The sequence below is a fragment of the Geotrypetes seraphini genome, chromosome 4, assembly GCF_902459505.1.
Source record: "Geotrypetes seraphini chromosome 4, aGeoSer1.1, whole genome shotgun sequence".
Classification (NCBI taxonomy): Eukaryota; Metazoa; Chordata; class Amphibia; order Gymnophiona; family Dermophiidae; genus Geotrypetes; species Geotrypetes seraphini.
In genome coordinates this window covers 252,253,168-252,270,613 of record NC_047087.1, presented here as the reverse complement: position 1 = coordinate 252,270,613, position 17,446 = coordinate 252,253,168, and the positions used below count along the sequence as shown (strand labels likewise).

The 17,446-nt window shown below is 40.9% G+C and overlaps 1 protein-coding gene across 6 annotated transcripts in view; it reads right to left on the bottom strand.

Annotated features, from left to right (window-relative positions):
• Nucleotides 1-1,966: 1,966 nt before the first annotated feature.
• PCDH15 (protocadherin related 15) overlaps nt 1,967-17,446 on the bottom strand; it is a 2,123,136-nt gene continuing 2,107,656 nt past the window's right edge. For all 6 annotated transcript variants that reach the window (XM_033941002.1, XM_033941006.1, XM_033941004.1 and 3 more), the window contains 3 exons: nt 14,672-14,745; nt 11,623-11,758; nt 1,967-2,777 (listed from right to left, as the gene is read on the bottom strand). In XM_033941002.1, coding sequence (XP_033796893.1) covers nt 2,229-2,777; nt 11,623-11,758; nt 14,672-14,745 — 759 coding nt within the window. In that variant the 3' untranslated portion in view covers nt 1,967-2,228. The remainder of the gene's footprint in view (nt 2,778-11,622; nt 11,759-14,671; nt 14,746-17,446) is intronic.

Genomic DNA, 17,446 nt, shown 5'->3' with positions numbered 1-17,446 from the left:
AAACAGGCTCCCTGAAGTCCTGCAGAGTTTACTTGTCTCTCACTATTGAAAATGTGATAGTGAAGCAGCACTTCCTACTGGCAGAACTGGAGATGGAGGACTCCCGCACAGCTTACAGGGAATAGTAGTGGTGAGTTCTATATGTTCAGCTCTTTTTTGCTTGTTTTAATCATTGATGTCAGTTTATCTTGGTCCAGTGCAAAAACTAAAGATGGTTTACATTGGTGAAGAGAGGGAATTTCTGAAAAAATAAGAAAAGGTAGATTCAGATGAAGGGAATAGAACATGCAATAAACCAAACAGTGATACTAATACAGAAACAATGAGGATGAATGGGAAAATTCTTATCTATACCAACTTAGGATTCTGTTTTTCCATTGATAGAAAATGGGAGAAACTGTGTTCAGTGGTGTAGCGAGAGTGAGAGGCGCCCGGAACGGGGGCACCCCTCCCCACCCTCTTCTCTGCCCACCATCCCTATCTGTTCCTTCCCTATCCCTTTCTTTAACGTTCCTGGTGCCAGCAGTAACTCCAACCTGCTGCTTGTGCCAGTATTGGCTCTTCCTCTGATGTCACTCCTTAGGTGCGGGTCCAGGAGGTGACATCAGAGGAAAGAGCCAACGCTGGCATAAGCGGCAGGTTGGGATTGCTGCTCGTGCTGCGAACTTTAAAGAGGTACGAGGGAAGGAAAAGGTGCGGTAGTGAGGGGGGGGCAAGGAAGGAGCGGAGCGCTGGAGACGGTGCCAGGGCAGACCATCTTCTACCCCTTTACTATGCCACTGACTTCTTAAACTGTATTAAGTGCTAATGCACACTTAATATGGGAAAAATGATCTAACACAGGATGCAGTAAAGCATCTTGTGCCAGTTTTGCCATTTGTGCATTCTGAAGGGTACTTTGTCTTTTATATTTTTATGAAGGGGGCATATTGGCAACGGAGAATGGGCTTGAAAGTGCTAGTGTGCTGATATTTGCACACCCCAACAATAATGCTGACAAAGTTTTTACACTTAGCATCTAAATAGGAGGCAGTAAGGGCTACCATTTTCATTTTTTTTCTGTGGCTGTGTGCTAATGCTAACTTGGGAGTCCTTTTACTAAGGCGTGTGCTAACTGATTTAGCGTGCACTATCCGATTTAGTGCACGCTAATCGATTTAGCGTGAGCTAAATGCTAAGGCTCCCATAGAATATAATGGGTGCCTTAGCATTTAGTGCGTGCTAAATCAGTTAGCGTGCCTTAGTAAAAGGACCCCTCGGAGTGGCCACTGTTGGTCTGTCCCAGCATGGTAATGCTTATGTTTTTATGTAGGACCAATTTACTGCTTTACTAGACATGGGAAAGTCCTAATTTAGGATGCACTAAGCCCATTTACTCATGCAGCTTAGTAAAAGGGCCCCTTTATTCATAATTTGTCAGATTTTTAAGTTTGAGGGCCCTTTCAGGATATCATAGGGTGTACTTAGGAACCCTGCAGTAAATTTTGAATATGTGCATGCGAACTACATGCTAAAATATTTTTTTAATTTTTTTTTTTTGCAGAGGGGTATGTATGTTTTAAAAGAGTAGGTGTGGCTATACAAATTTGGTATTGCTGTGCACAACTGATTTGCACAGGTTTAGCTCATTAGTCCTTACTGTTAATGGCCACACACAAATGGGAAAATTAGCTCCTGGCTATTAATGGGAAAATAGTAAATTCAGTCATTTTTCCTCATTGTACAAATGGCCTTAGCATGCAGGAAAGACCCACATAAGGGCAATCTAAGGCCACATTTTACCTCAGTTTGGTAAAAGGTCCCCTTAATTTGTATATTTAAATTATTTTAAATATAATGTAGAGCCATATTTTGAAGGCATCTCCCACTCTATCCCTTAGGAAAAAAACATTGAAATATTTAAATTAAATTAAAGACAAACACAACATTCAGGAAAGATCCACTGAATATCTAGGTCTTATGCAGTTTATTAAACAATAAATCAAATTCCAACAAAAATGATATATTTTAATTATATTTCAGTTAGTGAATTGAAAGCTGATCAAAAGCTGTTGGGAAGAACAATTGATACAAATGTAAGTGCAAATTATCTTTTCATTAGTGGAAAGCATGTTAAAAGAATGTTAGTTATTTGCACAATACAAATTTCATACATTTTCTCATAGTGACAATAAAAAGTGTTTATTATAAAGCAAAGTAAAAAAATGAAAAGTAAAAAAAAAAAACTATCACAGTTTTGTCATTGGTATGTGAAGGTTATTCCAGGGTCCCATCCATAGTTCTTCTTCATCTGATTGTGTTTGGTCACTGTGCAATTCTAAAACCTCTTTGATGTCCTCGTTGTCAACAACTGACTCCTGTTCTGTGCTTTTCACTTTAATGTCCCCTAGCCTTGTTACTAGGTTTTCTGCCCCAATTGTGCTAGAGGCCAATGATATACTAGATGGTCTTGTATTCAGTCTATCATTAGAAGAAGCTCCCTTAGACAATGTGTTCAATGGAACATTCTCCTCATGTGTCACTGCCAGCTTGTCCAGTTTCTTGAAGTGTTTTCCCAGCCTTGAAGGGGATGAAACTTTTAAGTTGTTGGTGAGGCAAATGCGACGGGTTCTAACTATGGACCCATTTTGAGCAATATAAATATTGCCATTGACATTGTTTTGAATATTTGGGTGGCTAAGACGGTTCCTCTGAGATTCTGGAGCACTTTCTTCTCCAGTTGAGCTTGTTTCATATTCTCGATCAACAACTAACTTGATTCTTTTTTTCCTAGACCACTGTTGAAAAGTAACAGAAGAAAAAGCTCATTAAATCAACATACAATCTAGTAAACAGGTGGTATTTGATTTTTTTTTTTAATCATAAAATATTCAAAACAATTAATATGGCATTGAAATATGTTGCCTATATTTAGGATAATTTTCTGCTACAACTTAGCCAACTAGATTGTGGCAGAAACATAGCTTACAATTAACATACCGGGGGGGGGGGGGGGGACGCTGAGAGACTTTGAAGAAATTAAACATACTTGTATGTCCCTGGAATCTACTCCACAAATAATATTTAGAATGCACTCTATTTTATTTATTTTTTGAATATATCCTTTAGTTCTTCTTGAAACAAATCATGTAATCATGGCAGTAATGGGATTTTTCATTAATACATTTGTTTTAACTGGAAAAACTTTTAATATATAACTATAGAGTGATCAGACTTCAAAAAGGTTTAACCAATTCACTTCAAGAGTCAGCTAACTGAACCTTTGCTTTTGAAACATCTTCTCTGCTGAGTAGCTAAATTTTGTCATAGAAATTCACAATCTACTTGATATTAAGAAGAGGTTATGTGCTGGCTGCCATAGCTGGCACTTAAATTAGAATGATGATTACAGTAGCTCAGAATTGGCCTGAATGTGGCTAAATTTAAGTAGACAAAAAAGGCGTGTTCTTAGGGTAGGTTTTCAATTATTAACCCTCCTCCCTTTTACAGAACCATAGCGCGTTTTTTAGCGCTGGCCACAGTGGTAACAGCTCCGATGCTTATAGAATTCCTATGTGTTTTGGAGCCATTACCACTGCAGTTGGTGCTAAAAACTGTGCTACGGTTTTGTAAAAAGGGGTGGGGGAGGTTAAGTTAACTTGTCCACCTTGGTTACACCAGACCACCCCATTAAATGCTGCTTTTCTGTGAATCATATTTTGTTTGAAGACTTTTTTTTTTGGTTTAATTTCATCTTATTGATTTTACTTATAGTGGCTGGAGATACAGACTTATGACTTCAAGTTTTATCACCATAGCAAATCTTGCTACAGTGTTTGAGACAAGGCCAAAATTTCTCTAGTAAATCACATTTATGACAACACCTAGAACAATTTTGTGGTGTCATTATGAGTTTTCAATCTTTATGGTTGCAAAACAAGGTCCTGATTCTTGAGGATGATGTCAAAGGCAGGTGGCCACGTCATGATATAGAGGTTTTAAAAATCTTTATCTCTTTGGTTTGAGGGAAGGCTCGGGATGTGAGAGAAACCTCAATCTCCCTCCCCAAAAAGCCACAACTAGGACTCTGGAAACTGGTAAGAAGTATGAAAAACATTTGGTTCATATTACCTACAATAATCCTTGTAAAGGTTTGACAACCATTACCATGGTTATTGATATCCTAAGACTGTTGTGAGGATGTGCAGGAAAGTCTTATGGGTTTGAGATTATTGTTATGGAGAAAATGTCAAGAAAGTTGTAAACCTCCCAAAAGAGAGTCACTCTACATTCCAGGCCACATTGAAATCACCCTCCTCATCTCAAAAATTTCATAGACAACTACTTAAAAAGCTTTTTTAACTCTCAAAAGAAAATTATGACCCACTCGCCCTAGGAAGCAGAACTCAAGGTCTTACCATTGTGACCAGATTATTTCTAAACCCTGTATTCATGTATCATCACATCATTAAAACCCAAGTCAGGTTTGTAATTGAATCCACAAGAAGTAGTCAAGATCCCAGTACTCAACCAACATGGCCTTTTTGTAGGGGGTAAATAGAAGCTTTTCATTGGCCCACTGTAATCTCAGACAGCTGGATGCTGTAGATCATAGAGGAAAGTTGCAGATTATATTGTTAAGAATCCTTCTGATATTTCAGTACAAAAGGATATTACAACTCACAGCACAAGGATCTTATTTCTTGTTTTCTCTCTATTCCGTGTATTTAGCTATTACAAACCACCTTAATAGATTTACCAATTGGTATATCAAGTATTGGAAACCTGGAACATGCATATAAACAAATTAATAGCAAAAATGTGCACTCAATTTTATTAGAACATCTAGAAATTGTCCCTGACCTGCATTACATTTTTATTGTGTTCAGCCTAGAAAAACTTGAGTACATTATAGAGGTGGAGAGGCATAATCGAAAGAATGTCTAAGTCTGTTTTCGTCACAAGTCGTCCAAAGTGAAAAACAGCTTAGGACACATTTTCAAAAAATATGACCAAATTTTTTTTTCGTTTTGAAAATCGTCTAAGTATATGTCCTGACGATATGATCGTCCAAGTCGCTAAATTGTCCATCTTTATACCACATTTTCATCCAACTTTTCGTCCAAGTCAAAAACACCTAGAACAAGCCCTGTTGAACGTGGGAGGGGGCTGCAAAGTGAACACCCAGACACGGCACCTAAATAGTGGGGGTACCTTTCAGGGTACTGCTGTGAACTTCACAAAAAGGGTGCCATGTCTTCATCTCACTACAACTCCCTTATAGGTCATGGTGAGCTCCCCAAACCACCTCCAGAATCCCCTAGACCCACTTATCTACCACCCCAATAGCCCTTATGGCTGCAGGAGTCACTTATATGCCAGTAAAAAATGGTTTTGGGGGTGTATAAGGGAGTGCACATGTTTAACCAGCAATGCGGTGATTACAGGGGCTTATGGGCATGGCTCCTCCTCTCCATGGGTCCCTAACCCATCCCTAAGATGGCTTAAGAAGCCTCTGTGCAGCATGACTAGGCTTTCCTATGTCAGGCTGCCAGGTGATGATTTTCTGGAGTCACAATTTTCAAATTGTGATTAATATTTTTATGTGGGTGGGGGGTGTCGGTGATCACTGGGGTAGTGTGTGTGGGTCTTTATTATGTGTTTGCAGTTCTTATCTGGTCACTTTTGGTGGGTTTTTGTGACTTAGACCATGTTTTAAATGGTCTAAGTCACAACGTCCAAGTTCCGTCAATCCTGTGCTGTATAACTTTCGATTATACATGCAGTACGTCTAAGTCTAAGCCGGCCCATGTCCCACCCAAATCCCGCCCTCCTGACACGCCCTGTTTAGCTTTGGTCGTACAGCGGTACTATGAAGGCCTAAGTCATTTATAAATACATCCAAAACCCGGTTTTATTATCGGCACTTGGACATTTTTGACTGATGATCGTCCAAAGTGCCAACTTAGGCCGGTTTTTGATGTTTTTCTCTTTCGATTATGAGCCCCTTAATGTATTCAGGTCCATGTGAGAGGAAGGAAGAGTGAACCTGAAGGATTGTCCTAACTGAGCAGAATGATGCTGCCAGATTCAATCTGAGAAGAGATTTTTTCTCAGCAGATACCTGCACTACTCAAGCTATCATCATATAAAGCAGTAAAGTAAATCTTCTATAAGTATTATCAAGAGAAGTTGCCATTAATGGCATGCTACATATCACTGCAATCCACTCTTAGAGAAAACACAAAGTCCACAGCAAAAAAAGATCACACTTCATAGCAAATCTTCTACCTACTGTTTTCTCCTTAAAATGGTGTAGAGTCACTAGTAGTCTCAGAATCCAAAGCTTCTGTGTTATCATCAGTGTCATTTTGACAATGTTTGGAGGACATCTGATCGCTTAGACCCCTGCTATTAACACTCATGCTAGAGTTTTGCAAATCAGAATCCTGAGATGTATCACTTGCATTGGACATAGAGGCACTCACAGAATGTTTCATCCCACTGCTGGATTTGGAATCAGTTGCACTCACTGAGCTTTTTATTCCACTACTGGCCTCGGAATTAGCATCATCATCTTCTGTGTCATGTTTCATATCACTTTGTTTACTGTATACTGTTCTCTGGCTGAGTGTAGACTCTGTGGATGAACTTCCAATGCTGGCATCATCACTGTCTCCATTATCATCATTGCTAGTAGATTCAGTGCTTTGGATGCCTGTCTGCTGACTAGATATGCTCTCATTTCTTTGACTCATGCTAGACATTGTCCCTTGACTGAGGCTTTCATCTGACACTTCCTGGCTGATATGAGAGCTTACTTTGCTTACATTATCTTCCTCATCATTCTCTTCTTCAGATTTTTCTTCAGTTGTATCTTCCGTGTCACTGTTAATTGAGACCATTTTTGACCTGCAGCTAGATCGGGAGCTATGTTTAATATAGCTCCCACTCTTTTCACTGGCTGATGCTTTAGAATGAGATTCGCTATCAGAATATCTTTTTCTGGTTTCTGGAGAGCCACTGCTTCCTTGAGATACTGCACTAGAATGGATACTTACTGATTCTTCATTCTCAGAATCCTCATCCTTCTCTGATCCCTCTTCACTGCCTGATGTAGATTTGGCTTCCTCAGCAGATCCATCTAAATCTTCATCTTTTTCTTCATCAGAATCAACAGTGCTCTCATTAGTTTCATCTTGATCCAGTGTCACTTTTAGATAATCTTTTTCATCTTCGGTTGGAGCAATGCTGCTCATAACTGAAGACTCATCATTAGAAACATGGGATGTCCCAGATTTTCTCTTTTCTTCCTCATCCTCATCAGAAGCTTCTGTTTCCTCTGGCTCACTTTCTGCAGTAATACTGATTGAAATGTTTGATTTTGTTTCATCTTTCTCAGATTCACTCCCTTCCTGTGCTTCTGAATCTTCTGTTATCTCACTATCTGCAGCAGAACCTTTGGTGTCAGAGCCCTGGGATTTCTGATATTCCTGAAATTTCCTTGCTGCATTGATTTGTTTCAGAACACGGCTTAATTTTCTAGAGGACGAGGGCTTGCCATCCACCGATTTCTTGAAGTAGCTACCTTTAATAACTATGCTGTCCTCCCCATCCACTTGGCGAGCTGGTATCAACTTAGCATAAGTGGAATCTTTACCACTGCTTTTAACTTTCTGAAGAATCAATGGGAATATCTTTGCTTTCTTCCATGGTGAATGATGTGGCATTTGACCATCTGATGGCCCAGATGCTTCTGTACGTTTTTGAGTACCAACCGCTACTTGACTCAACTTCATAACAGCTTTTAGATTTTTTCTTCCCTTGCTGATCTTTGCATCACTTTGCAAGCCAGCTACACTTTGCTGAAATCCATCTCTTGGAGCTAGTGGACTAACTAAAGATCTACCACCTATTTGCTTCCCTGGTATTAAGCCTCTCTGTCTCATTGGAGGGCCTCTGCCTGGTATTCTTCCCTGAAAATTATGAAAACTGAAGTGAATTAACATTCTTAAACATGGTAAATGTAATATAATGACTTGAGACAATACAATAAGAGAGTTTAAGCATATATTTTCATAGAACTTTTTTGACAGCTTAAATGTTATGTTTTGTTTATATCTTCATGAGGACTCATGATTTGTAGATTTAAATGTTAATTAATTTTAAAATTTATGCATCTCCTAAAACTAGGTGGTTTCCAAGTAACTACATATAATTACAAATCACAAGTACAACAATGAAATAACTATAAGAATATTTATTAAATTATTTGCTATGGAATATTAAAGTATTGCCTCAATTTGTACATTTATAAACCATCTCTTAATAATTTTTCTGATAATGTTTAAGTACCTTACATTTATAGGAATATTGTTTCATTCACAGATCATATATTTAAGTCTTTTCCAGATTGTGAGGAAATCCATGGATGCTATATTGCATTCATGCTACACTACCTGATTATGCGGATTTATGACATACTAGTCTTTAAGCCCGTTACATTAACGGGTGCTAGAGTAGATGTCTGTCTGTCTGGGTATTTTTTTTCTTTGTCTCTCTCTCCTTGCATGCTGCCTGTCTGTCATTTTTTCTGTCTATGAATCTCCCTGTGCCTCCTTCCTATGTCCATAGTGCCCCTTTCTATGTCCTTAGTGCCCCCAGTGCCTCCTTCCTCCCCCCTCCGATGCCAGGCTGCCTTCCATTGAAAACCCCCCAACCCCTCCGTTGCCTCCCATAACCCTTCCATTGAAACCCCCCATGCCAGCCTGCCTGCCTCCCATCCCCCTGAGCAGTATATTTCCATGGAAATCCCCCCCCCAATGCCATCCTGCGTGCCTGCCTTCCATTGAACCCTCCACCCCCCTCCAATGCCAGCTTGCCTGCCTCCCATCCCCCTTCCACCGAACCCTCCCCCATGCAAGTCTACCTCCCATTCCCCTGAGCAGCATGTTTGCATGGAACCCCCACCCGATGCCATCCTGGCTGTCTGACTTCCATTGAACCCCCTACCCCCCTTCCGATGCCAGCCTGCCTGCTTCCAATTCCCCTTCCACTGAACCCCCCCAAACCCCCCCCCAATGCCTGCTGCCTGCTTGCTTGCCTCCCATCCCCCTAAGCAGCATGTTTTCATGGAACCCCCCCATGCCATCCTGTCTGCCTTCCATTGAACCCCCCCACCCCTCCTCCGATGGCAGCCTGCCTGCCTCCCTCCCATTTCCCTTACACCTGCCTGCCTCCCCCCCCCCCCCCGACGACGCCGCCGCCGCCGACCCGGCACAAACGAAACCCCCATTGACCCTCCCACCGCTACAGGGCTGACAAACCCGGCAGGAGCAGCAGCGTCGCAGGCACACTAAACGCTACTTCGGGTCTTCTACTGGCCTAATTTCCTCTGCCGCGTCCCAGGGACGCGGCAGAGGAAATTAGGCCAGTAGAAGACCCGAAGCAGCTTTTAGTGTGCCTGTGACGCTGCTGCTCCTGCCGGGTTTGTCAGCCTTGTTGTGGTGGGAGGGTCAAAGGGGGGTCCAGCTCCGACGCGTCGCTAGCAGCGGCTTGAAAAAAAGGAGACTGAGGGTCAACGGGGGGTCCAGCTCCGGCGCGTCGCTAGCAGCGTCTTGAAAAAAAGGAGACTGTGACGTTAAGTGCGCATGCGCACTCATGCCGTCGCGACAGAACAGGGAACACGACTTTCGAGTGCGCATACGCGCTTAACATTTTATTATTATTGATTAGCAATTTATACAATTTGAAATGTATTTGTTTATGGTAAATATTAGTATTCTACTTAAATTGAAAATGGAATACCATAAAAATATATGTAAACTCAACACAAACCCAACAACAGTCATCAGTGCAGAGTCATATAAAAGTAATCACTAACCTTTGGAATCTGTTTATGGCACTCAAAATTGTGCACAGAAATTTGGTTGCATACCCAAATGCAAATTTTAATTAAATAATAAACCAATTAGCACTCATAATTTGGCACTAATTATTGATACTAATTAGCAACAATTAGAGCTTATGAGGTTCATAATAAAAAAAAACGTCTAAAAAGTGGCATAAATGGCTACTTGGACGATCAAAAAGCCTGATCGTCCAAGTACCCATAATCAAAGCTGGTTTTAGATGTATCTAAAACCAGCTTAGGCCTTTCCCCTGCCACTAAACGCACAGAGAGAAAACAGGCGTGTTTAGAGGAGGGGAAAGGGCGGGCTGTGGGCGGGAGGTGGTCCAACCTACACCTAGGCGTGCAGCAGGTATAACCAAAACCTTAGGCAGGTAGCCTAGTCGGCACTTCTACATTTTGACTTAGACAAAGTCAAAACAGGTCTAAGTGCCAAAAAAGGGGCCACTGAGCTGATCGTGGCTGCTGCGATCAGCTCAGCGGCCCCAGCAACCTGCCTACCCCCTACAGCAATGATCGCGGCAGGAGAGATGCCTCATCTACCCTACCGTGATGCCATCACTCCTATACCCGAACTGCTGCGACCCGCGGCAGGAGACATGCCCTATCTCTCCTGCCGTGGGTCACGGCAGTTCGGGTATAGGAGTGATGGCATCGCAGTAGGGAGATGAAGCATCTCTCCTGCCACGATACATCACCCCCCACACACAACATTGGGGCAAGAATAAGGCCAAGCCCTCTTGCCCCGTGGCACCCCGATGTTCCACGATGACATCGGGGCAAGAGGGAGCCCAAACCCTCCTGCCCGGGGCACCCGCGGCACCTCCCGATTATGATCAGGCCAGGAGGGATCCCAAGCCCTCCTGGTCTCTCGCCCCCCACCCCCTTACAAGATCAGGCAGGAGGGAGCCCAACTCCTCCTGCCCAGGCAGACCCCCTACCCTCCACCCCCCACTACAATATGGGCAGGAGGGATCCCAGGCCCTCCTGCCCTCGACACAAACCCCCCAACGATTTCCCACCGAACCCCTGATCGACCCCCCCTGCTGACCCACAACCCCCCGCCGACCCCCCCACCCCCAATCCCACCCCCCATACCTGTAAAATGTTGGCCGGATGCCAAACCCGCCCATCTGGCAGGCCAGCCGGCTGCAGAATGGGGCCGGATTGGCCCAGGCATCTGAAACCCCGCCCACAGATGGGGCCTAAGGCACCTGGGCCAACCAGAATAGGCCCGGGAGTCTTAGGCCCCTCCTGTGGGCGGGGCCTTAGACACATGGGCCCAACCAAATTGAAAAGTTAAGGGGTTTTACTAAAATTTGCTAAAACATGCAGGCAACATTGCTTAACATCGAGTTATCTCATGTATTACCTGCAGATTTAGTGCATTTGCCTTTTGGGACATTTTCTTTTTTTTTGCAAATCATGTGCTAATATTACCTCTAGTCGTGAGACCTGCAAAAACTATTTAGGAGATGAAAAATGTTCCTGCATTAAGGGGGAAAAGGAATGGGACTTGTTTACTGTACTGTATATTGGGGTTTTTAAAATGATTTTTCTTTCAATGTGAGCAAAACAAAAGTCTCTCAACCCAAGGTCCAATGCCGATAGTGTGAGCAAGATGAAAAATTCTACTTCATTCACAGAAAATGTATTTACTGTGACATAATACTCAAGAGAAACACAATGCAGTATGCAGGTTTATTTATATAAAGAAAGCTACTAATACTCACATCGCCATCTGTTCCCGGACCATGTGGACTGTAATAATAGCCACCATCATTTTCTACAACAACCTCGCCATACTCATCATACATGCCAGATGGAGATAATAGTCGACGACGGCTCCCATACTGAGGCATTTCATACCTGGAACAGAAACTTTTAGCTTGAATATCAGAAGTCAAATTTGCATTCATTCATATATCGCAACAATAAGAAATGCTATGAGATGTTCAAATGTTGAGAGGTAAATTCATTAAATTGTGCTATTGCTAGCATGTCTACCATGTGATTTAGTGCTAGTGAAAGCCACACTAAATTGACAGAGCATAGTTAAGTATGCATGTTTCATTTGTCGAGATATAATTGATTATTATCCACCATTTGTTAATTGGTAAATCGTGATAAGCTGCTAAATGCTCCAATGCTGCTCCAACTTTCATAGAATTCCTATGAGCATTGAAGCAGCAATGGAGCATTTAGCGCTCTGGGCCGCAGTAGAAACCTCTATGCTGCTTAGTAAAAGAGGGTCTTAGTTTGGTTTTTACATTGTGGAAAACATACTTTATATGATAGAAAGCATTAAGGAGGGCACCATGCTGACTTGTGCACCAGACTCAGGTCTCTATTTTAAAGGCATTTCAATATGTAAATAGTAGCCTTTAAACATCTAGATTACATAAACCTGAAAATGGTGACTTCAGAAAGGAGCTATTTACACATGAAGATCACTGGGATGCAGAAATTTCAAGAGTACATAAGAACATAAGAATTGCCATACTGGGACAAATGAAGGTCCATACAGCCCAGTATCCTGTTTCTAACAGTGGCCAACCTAGGTCCCAAGTACCTAACTAGATCCCAAGTAATAAAACCAATTTTATGCTGATTATCCTAAGAATAAGCAGTGGATTTCCCTAAGCCATCTCAATAATGGCCTCTGGACTTTACTTTTAGGAATTTAGCCAAACCTTTTTTAAACCCTGCTAAGCTAACTGATTTCACTACATTCTCTGGCAATGAATGACAGAGTTTAATTATACATTGTGTGAAGAAATATTTTCTTCAGTTTGTTTTAAATCTACTATTCAGTAGCTTCATCACATGCTCCCTAGTCCAAGTATTTTTGGAAAGAATAAAGCCTTTCCACTCCACTCAGTATTTTATAGATCACTATCATATCACCCCTGATTTGTCTCTTCTCCAAGTCCTCTTCTTTTCTTTATCTACATTTCTTTCCTTGGTGCCCTAATCCATTCCCATGGCTTCCAGTACACCTCTATGCTGACAACTTACAAATTTCCCTCTCTCGGCCTGTTATTTCTACAGAAATACAGGCCCGAGAATATGCCTGACTGTCTGATATTGCCACCAGGATGTCTCGCTGTCATCTAAAATTAAACATGGCCAAGACTGAACTCCTTATCATTCCTCCTAAACCTGCATCTTCCCTTCCCCCATTCTGTAACTCAGTTGATAACACTCTCATCCACCCTGTCTCATTGGCTCCGTAACCTAGGAGTCATCTTTGACTCATCTCTTTCCTTCTTTTCAGATATCCAACAGACATCCAAAACTTGTTATTTCGTTCTCTACAAAATTGCTAAAATACGGCCTCTCCTTTATGATCATGCTACCAAGACCCTCATGCACACTCTTGCCACCTCTCACCTGGGTTACTGCAATGTGCTTCTCACAGATCTTCAGCTTTTCCATCTCTCTCCCCTTCAATCTGTTCATAATTCTGTGCATGCCTCATATTCCGCCAGTGTGGTTATGCATATGTTACCCCTCTCCTCAAATCTCTTCACTGGCTCCCTGTCCATTTTCACATACAGTTCAAACTCCTTTTATTGACCTAAATGTGTGTTCATTCTACAGCTCATCAGTATTTCTCACGTCTCTCCCTATACTCCACCCCATAAGCTCTGTTCATTGGGTGAGTCTATCTTGCCGATGCCCTTCTCCTCCATTGCCAATTTCTGACTCCATCCCTTCTGCCTCACTTCACCATAGGCCTGGAATATCCTACCTGACTCTGTGTATCATGCCCCATCGCTGGAGGTGTTCAAATCCAGACTTAAAACACACTTTTTTTAAACTTCATTTATATCCGATCCTACCATCTTGTAAAAGCAACTATATCTGTTGTCATTTCCTCTTTACTCCCCTACCTCTTTGTCCTATATGTCTGTCATATTTAGATCTTCATCAACCGCCAACTGCAGACTCCGTCCCTTCTTTCTTGCCATGTCTTATACCTGGAACAGGCTGCCAGAGTCAATACATAATGCTCTGTCTCTAGCAGTATCCAAGCTAAAAGTCCACTTTTTTGAAGCCGCTTTCAACTCATAACTCCCACTCACTGTCAGATACCTATCCCCATTGCATCATGCCTCTTACCAGAAACTCCCGAACCCTGAGATGTCCTGTCTGTCTGTCCAAATTAGATTGTAAGCTCTTCTGAGCCAGGACCTTCTACTGAATGTTAAATGTACAGCGCTGTGTACACATTTCAGCGTTATAGAAATGATAAATAGTAGTAGTAAGCTCTTAGAGCAGGGACCATCTCTTGCATGTTGTTGTACAATGCTGCGTGCACCTGGTAGCACTTTAGAAATCATAAATAGTTGTAGTAAGCTCTTTGAGCAGGGACCATCTCTTGCATGTTGTTGTACAATGCTGCGTGCACCTGGTAGCACTTTAGAAATCATAAATAGTAGTAGTAAGCTCTTTGAGCAGGGACCATCTCTTGCATGTTGTTGTACAATGCTGCGTGCACCTGGTAGCACTATAGAAATAATAAATAGTAGTAGTAGTAACACACTTTAGTTAAATGGCCCATGATTTGTCAAATCAGTTCTTTGGTGTCTGTTTAAAAAAATGATTGACCCAAAGGTTTACAATAATGAACCAAACTCCCAAAAGGTTTCCCAGGACCCATGAAGTCAGCTTCCATATTTTGAAATCTATGCAGAAATGCTGATAGATTAATTTCACAAAGGCATCAAGCAAAAGTTTAATGTTGCACTTCTAATGCCAAAGAAAATGAAAACATACCCATGTTCATAACTGTAGTAATCTTGTCCATAGTATTCTTGGCCAGGATCAATCCCAGACTCCATAGACAACTCCTAGCAGATAACAGAGAAATATGATTATGTATAAATATCCATTACCACCCCATGATGAACCAATAAATGAATCCATAGCTGAAAGGACACTTATTGAGTGGTTGTAATTAATTAACCAACATATGTGGTAGGTAAAATATCAATAACCAACTTCGGCAGACTTGATGACCACGTTTGTCTTTCTATGCCATCATTTACAAAATAATGATGGGGCCCTTTTACTACAGCAAAAATTAGCTTACTGCAGGATGCACTGAGAATCTCTCACAGTAATTTGGGAATGCGAATGTGTTACCCACATGCTAAAAAATAAAATTTAAATTTTAGCATTGTGGATAGGTCTGGGATAGAGAGTGGGCATGTTCTGTGCTGAGGCCCAAATGGTGCTATAAGTCAAGCGGTGGTAGACACCTACCACTGCCTAACTTAATTGACTGTGCTAATTAAAAACTCATTAAAAAAAAGTAGGCGCCTACAAAAACGTCTAACAGTGCCTAAGGTTGATATAGGCATTGTTTGTTCCAGAAATGACCTTAGGCACCTCTGCGATTCATGTCAAAGATAGGTGCCAGTAATGTAGGCCTTCAAAACCCTAGCCTAGATTTTTAGGCGCCTACTTTTGACGTTAGCCATGATTCTGCAAATGGCACCATAACATGATTGTCATGCGACCGGAGCTGTTTTTCCAGGCAACCACCAATTACAGTGCCGTTTGCAGAATCTGGTCCTAATTGATTAAGCACATGAGCATTGTTGCATATTAACCGATTAGCACAGGTTTAGTACATGAGACCCTACCACTTTCATAATAGGTGGTGATAGGTGATAGGGGTTCATGTGTATAATGTTAAAATTAGCACATGACCATTAATACTAAAAATATAAGATTCAGCTATTTTACTCCTTAGTGCATGGGAATGATCTGCATAAGGATGCATTAAGGCTATTTTTTACTGTTGTTTGGCAAAAGAGCCCCTATGAAAGTCAAAGGCATTTTTCTTGTAGCAAAAATCTCTCCATTTAGCTTATAAAATACTCAAACAAAGCATATATAATAATGTTATTAAATAGGTAGCATTTAATTTTATGCTACTATGCTTATCGTAAAATTTATTATCCCATATAATTTTATTGTTCATATTTTGTTTTCATGGCTTATGATATTATTCAAATAGAAATAGAAATCTATCTATATGATAAAATGTTTATTTCATTAGGAGTACCATAAATAATTTGACTTGTTTATAATATGAGATTAGGATGAATTTACTAGGTATTTAATTCATATTTTGTAAGAGAAAACCTGAAACCCTTGATTGTCCATCAAGTTATAAAAACTTGGTAAGTGCATCAAGGATCTTGAGAAATTAGAAAGCCATCTTAGAAAAGATTTATCACCTCTCATACAAAATTACCCCACTAACTAGAAAATTTACCAACTAACTAGAAGGAGAGTCCAGAATAACGTTGAAAATTCCAAGTTAGCCAGAATGATATCCACTTTCAGGACCAGAAAAAAACAACCCTTTTATCAAGTTGCTCTGTCAAGCAGCACGAATTAAATGCTGAGCTGCCTATTCTAATCCTATCATTGGCTTAGCATTTAGCTTGTGCTGCTCTGCAATTTAGCTTGATAAAGGGGTGGAGGGGTGGGTGGAATTAACTTTGTTCATGATGTCCACCTCCAAGAAATTGTTTCAGTAGCTTGATTCTCTTATGTAGTTACTTTGACAGATTCACTGCATCCCTTGCTATAAATTAAAACAAAGTAAACATTGATGCAACTGGACTCCAGCAGCAATCCAATCCTTATAAAGCCAGTTTGTAACAGTTGTAAGAAACATTAGTGAGAATGGGGTCATAAAGAACTGAAAGAGCCTTTCTATGTGTAATGAGAATATTTGCCAAAAATAAAAGAAACCCTTTAGGATTTCTTGCAATAGCAGAAAATATATCTATTTTTTCTTTTCTTTTCAATCCATAAAATATATTAATTCAGAAAAACAAGTATTTAAGATAGAACATAAAAAAGTGGCTAATCATGAATATAGGATAAGTTATGGCATGCTTTAATGCCAACTGTGTATACTTGGTTTGCCACCAGCCCTGTTAATGTGAATGTGGCCAATTCAGAATTCAACATGTATAACCCATATGAATGTGCACAATGAACTACCATGTTTTCACAAATCAGGCCGATATTCAGTTGATATCTGAGGGCAAAGTTAATGAGACAGTTTGGCGCTGACATTTATCCTAAAGATGATGAAGCTGACTACCCAGTCTAAAGGATAATGATAAAGTTCCTATATGCTAACAGAGGTAATTCTACTGGGTACCTCCACTTAGGCGTTCCATGGATGTGAGGTGAAAGTCTATTCTATAACATCCATTGAGCACCCTGAATCCTTAACAGAATACTAGAGTAAACCTGGTATTGATGCAGAGTTAAACCCTGTTCAAGTAATGTCCACAACACTGAATCCCACTAAAGTTTTTTTTTCTGATTAGCGATTTGCCCAGACAAAATTTAGCAGGTGAGTGGAAGGGAAATGTAAAACATATGGGTTTGTTCTGTAGCGGTAAGAATTCTGACACTCATGAACTTCAGAGTTCTTACCGCCATGGCTGGTGCTAAAATTGCCAGCGTGGCTTTTTAAAGGAGGGCCTAAAAAAGTTAGTTGGACAACTCTTTTGGATA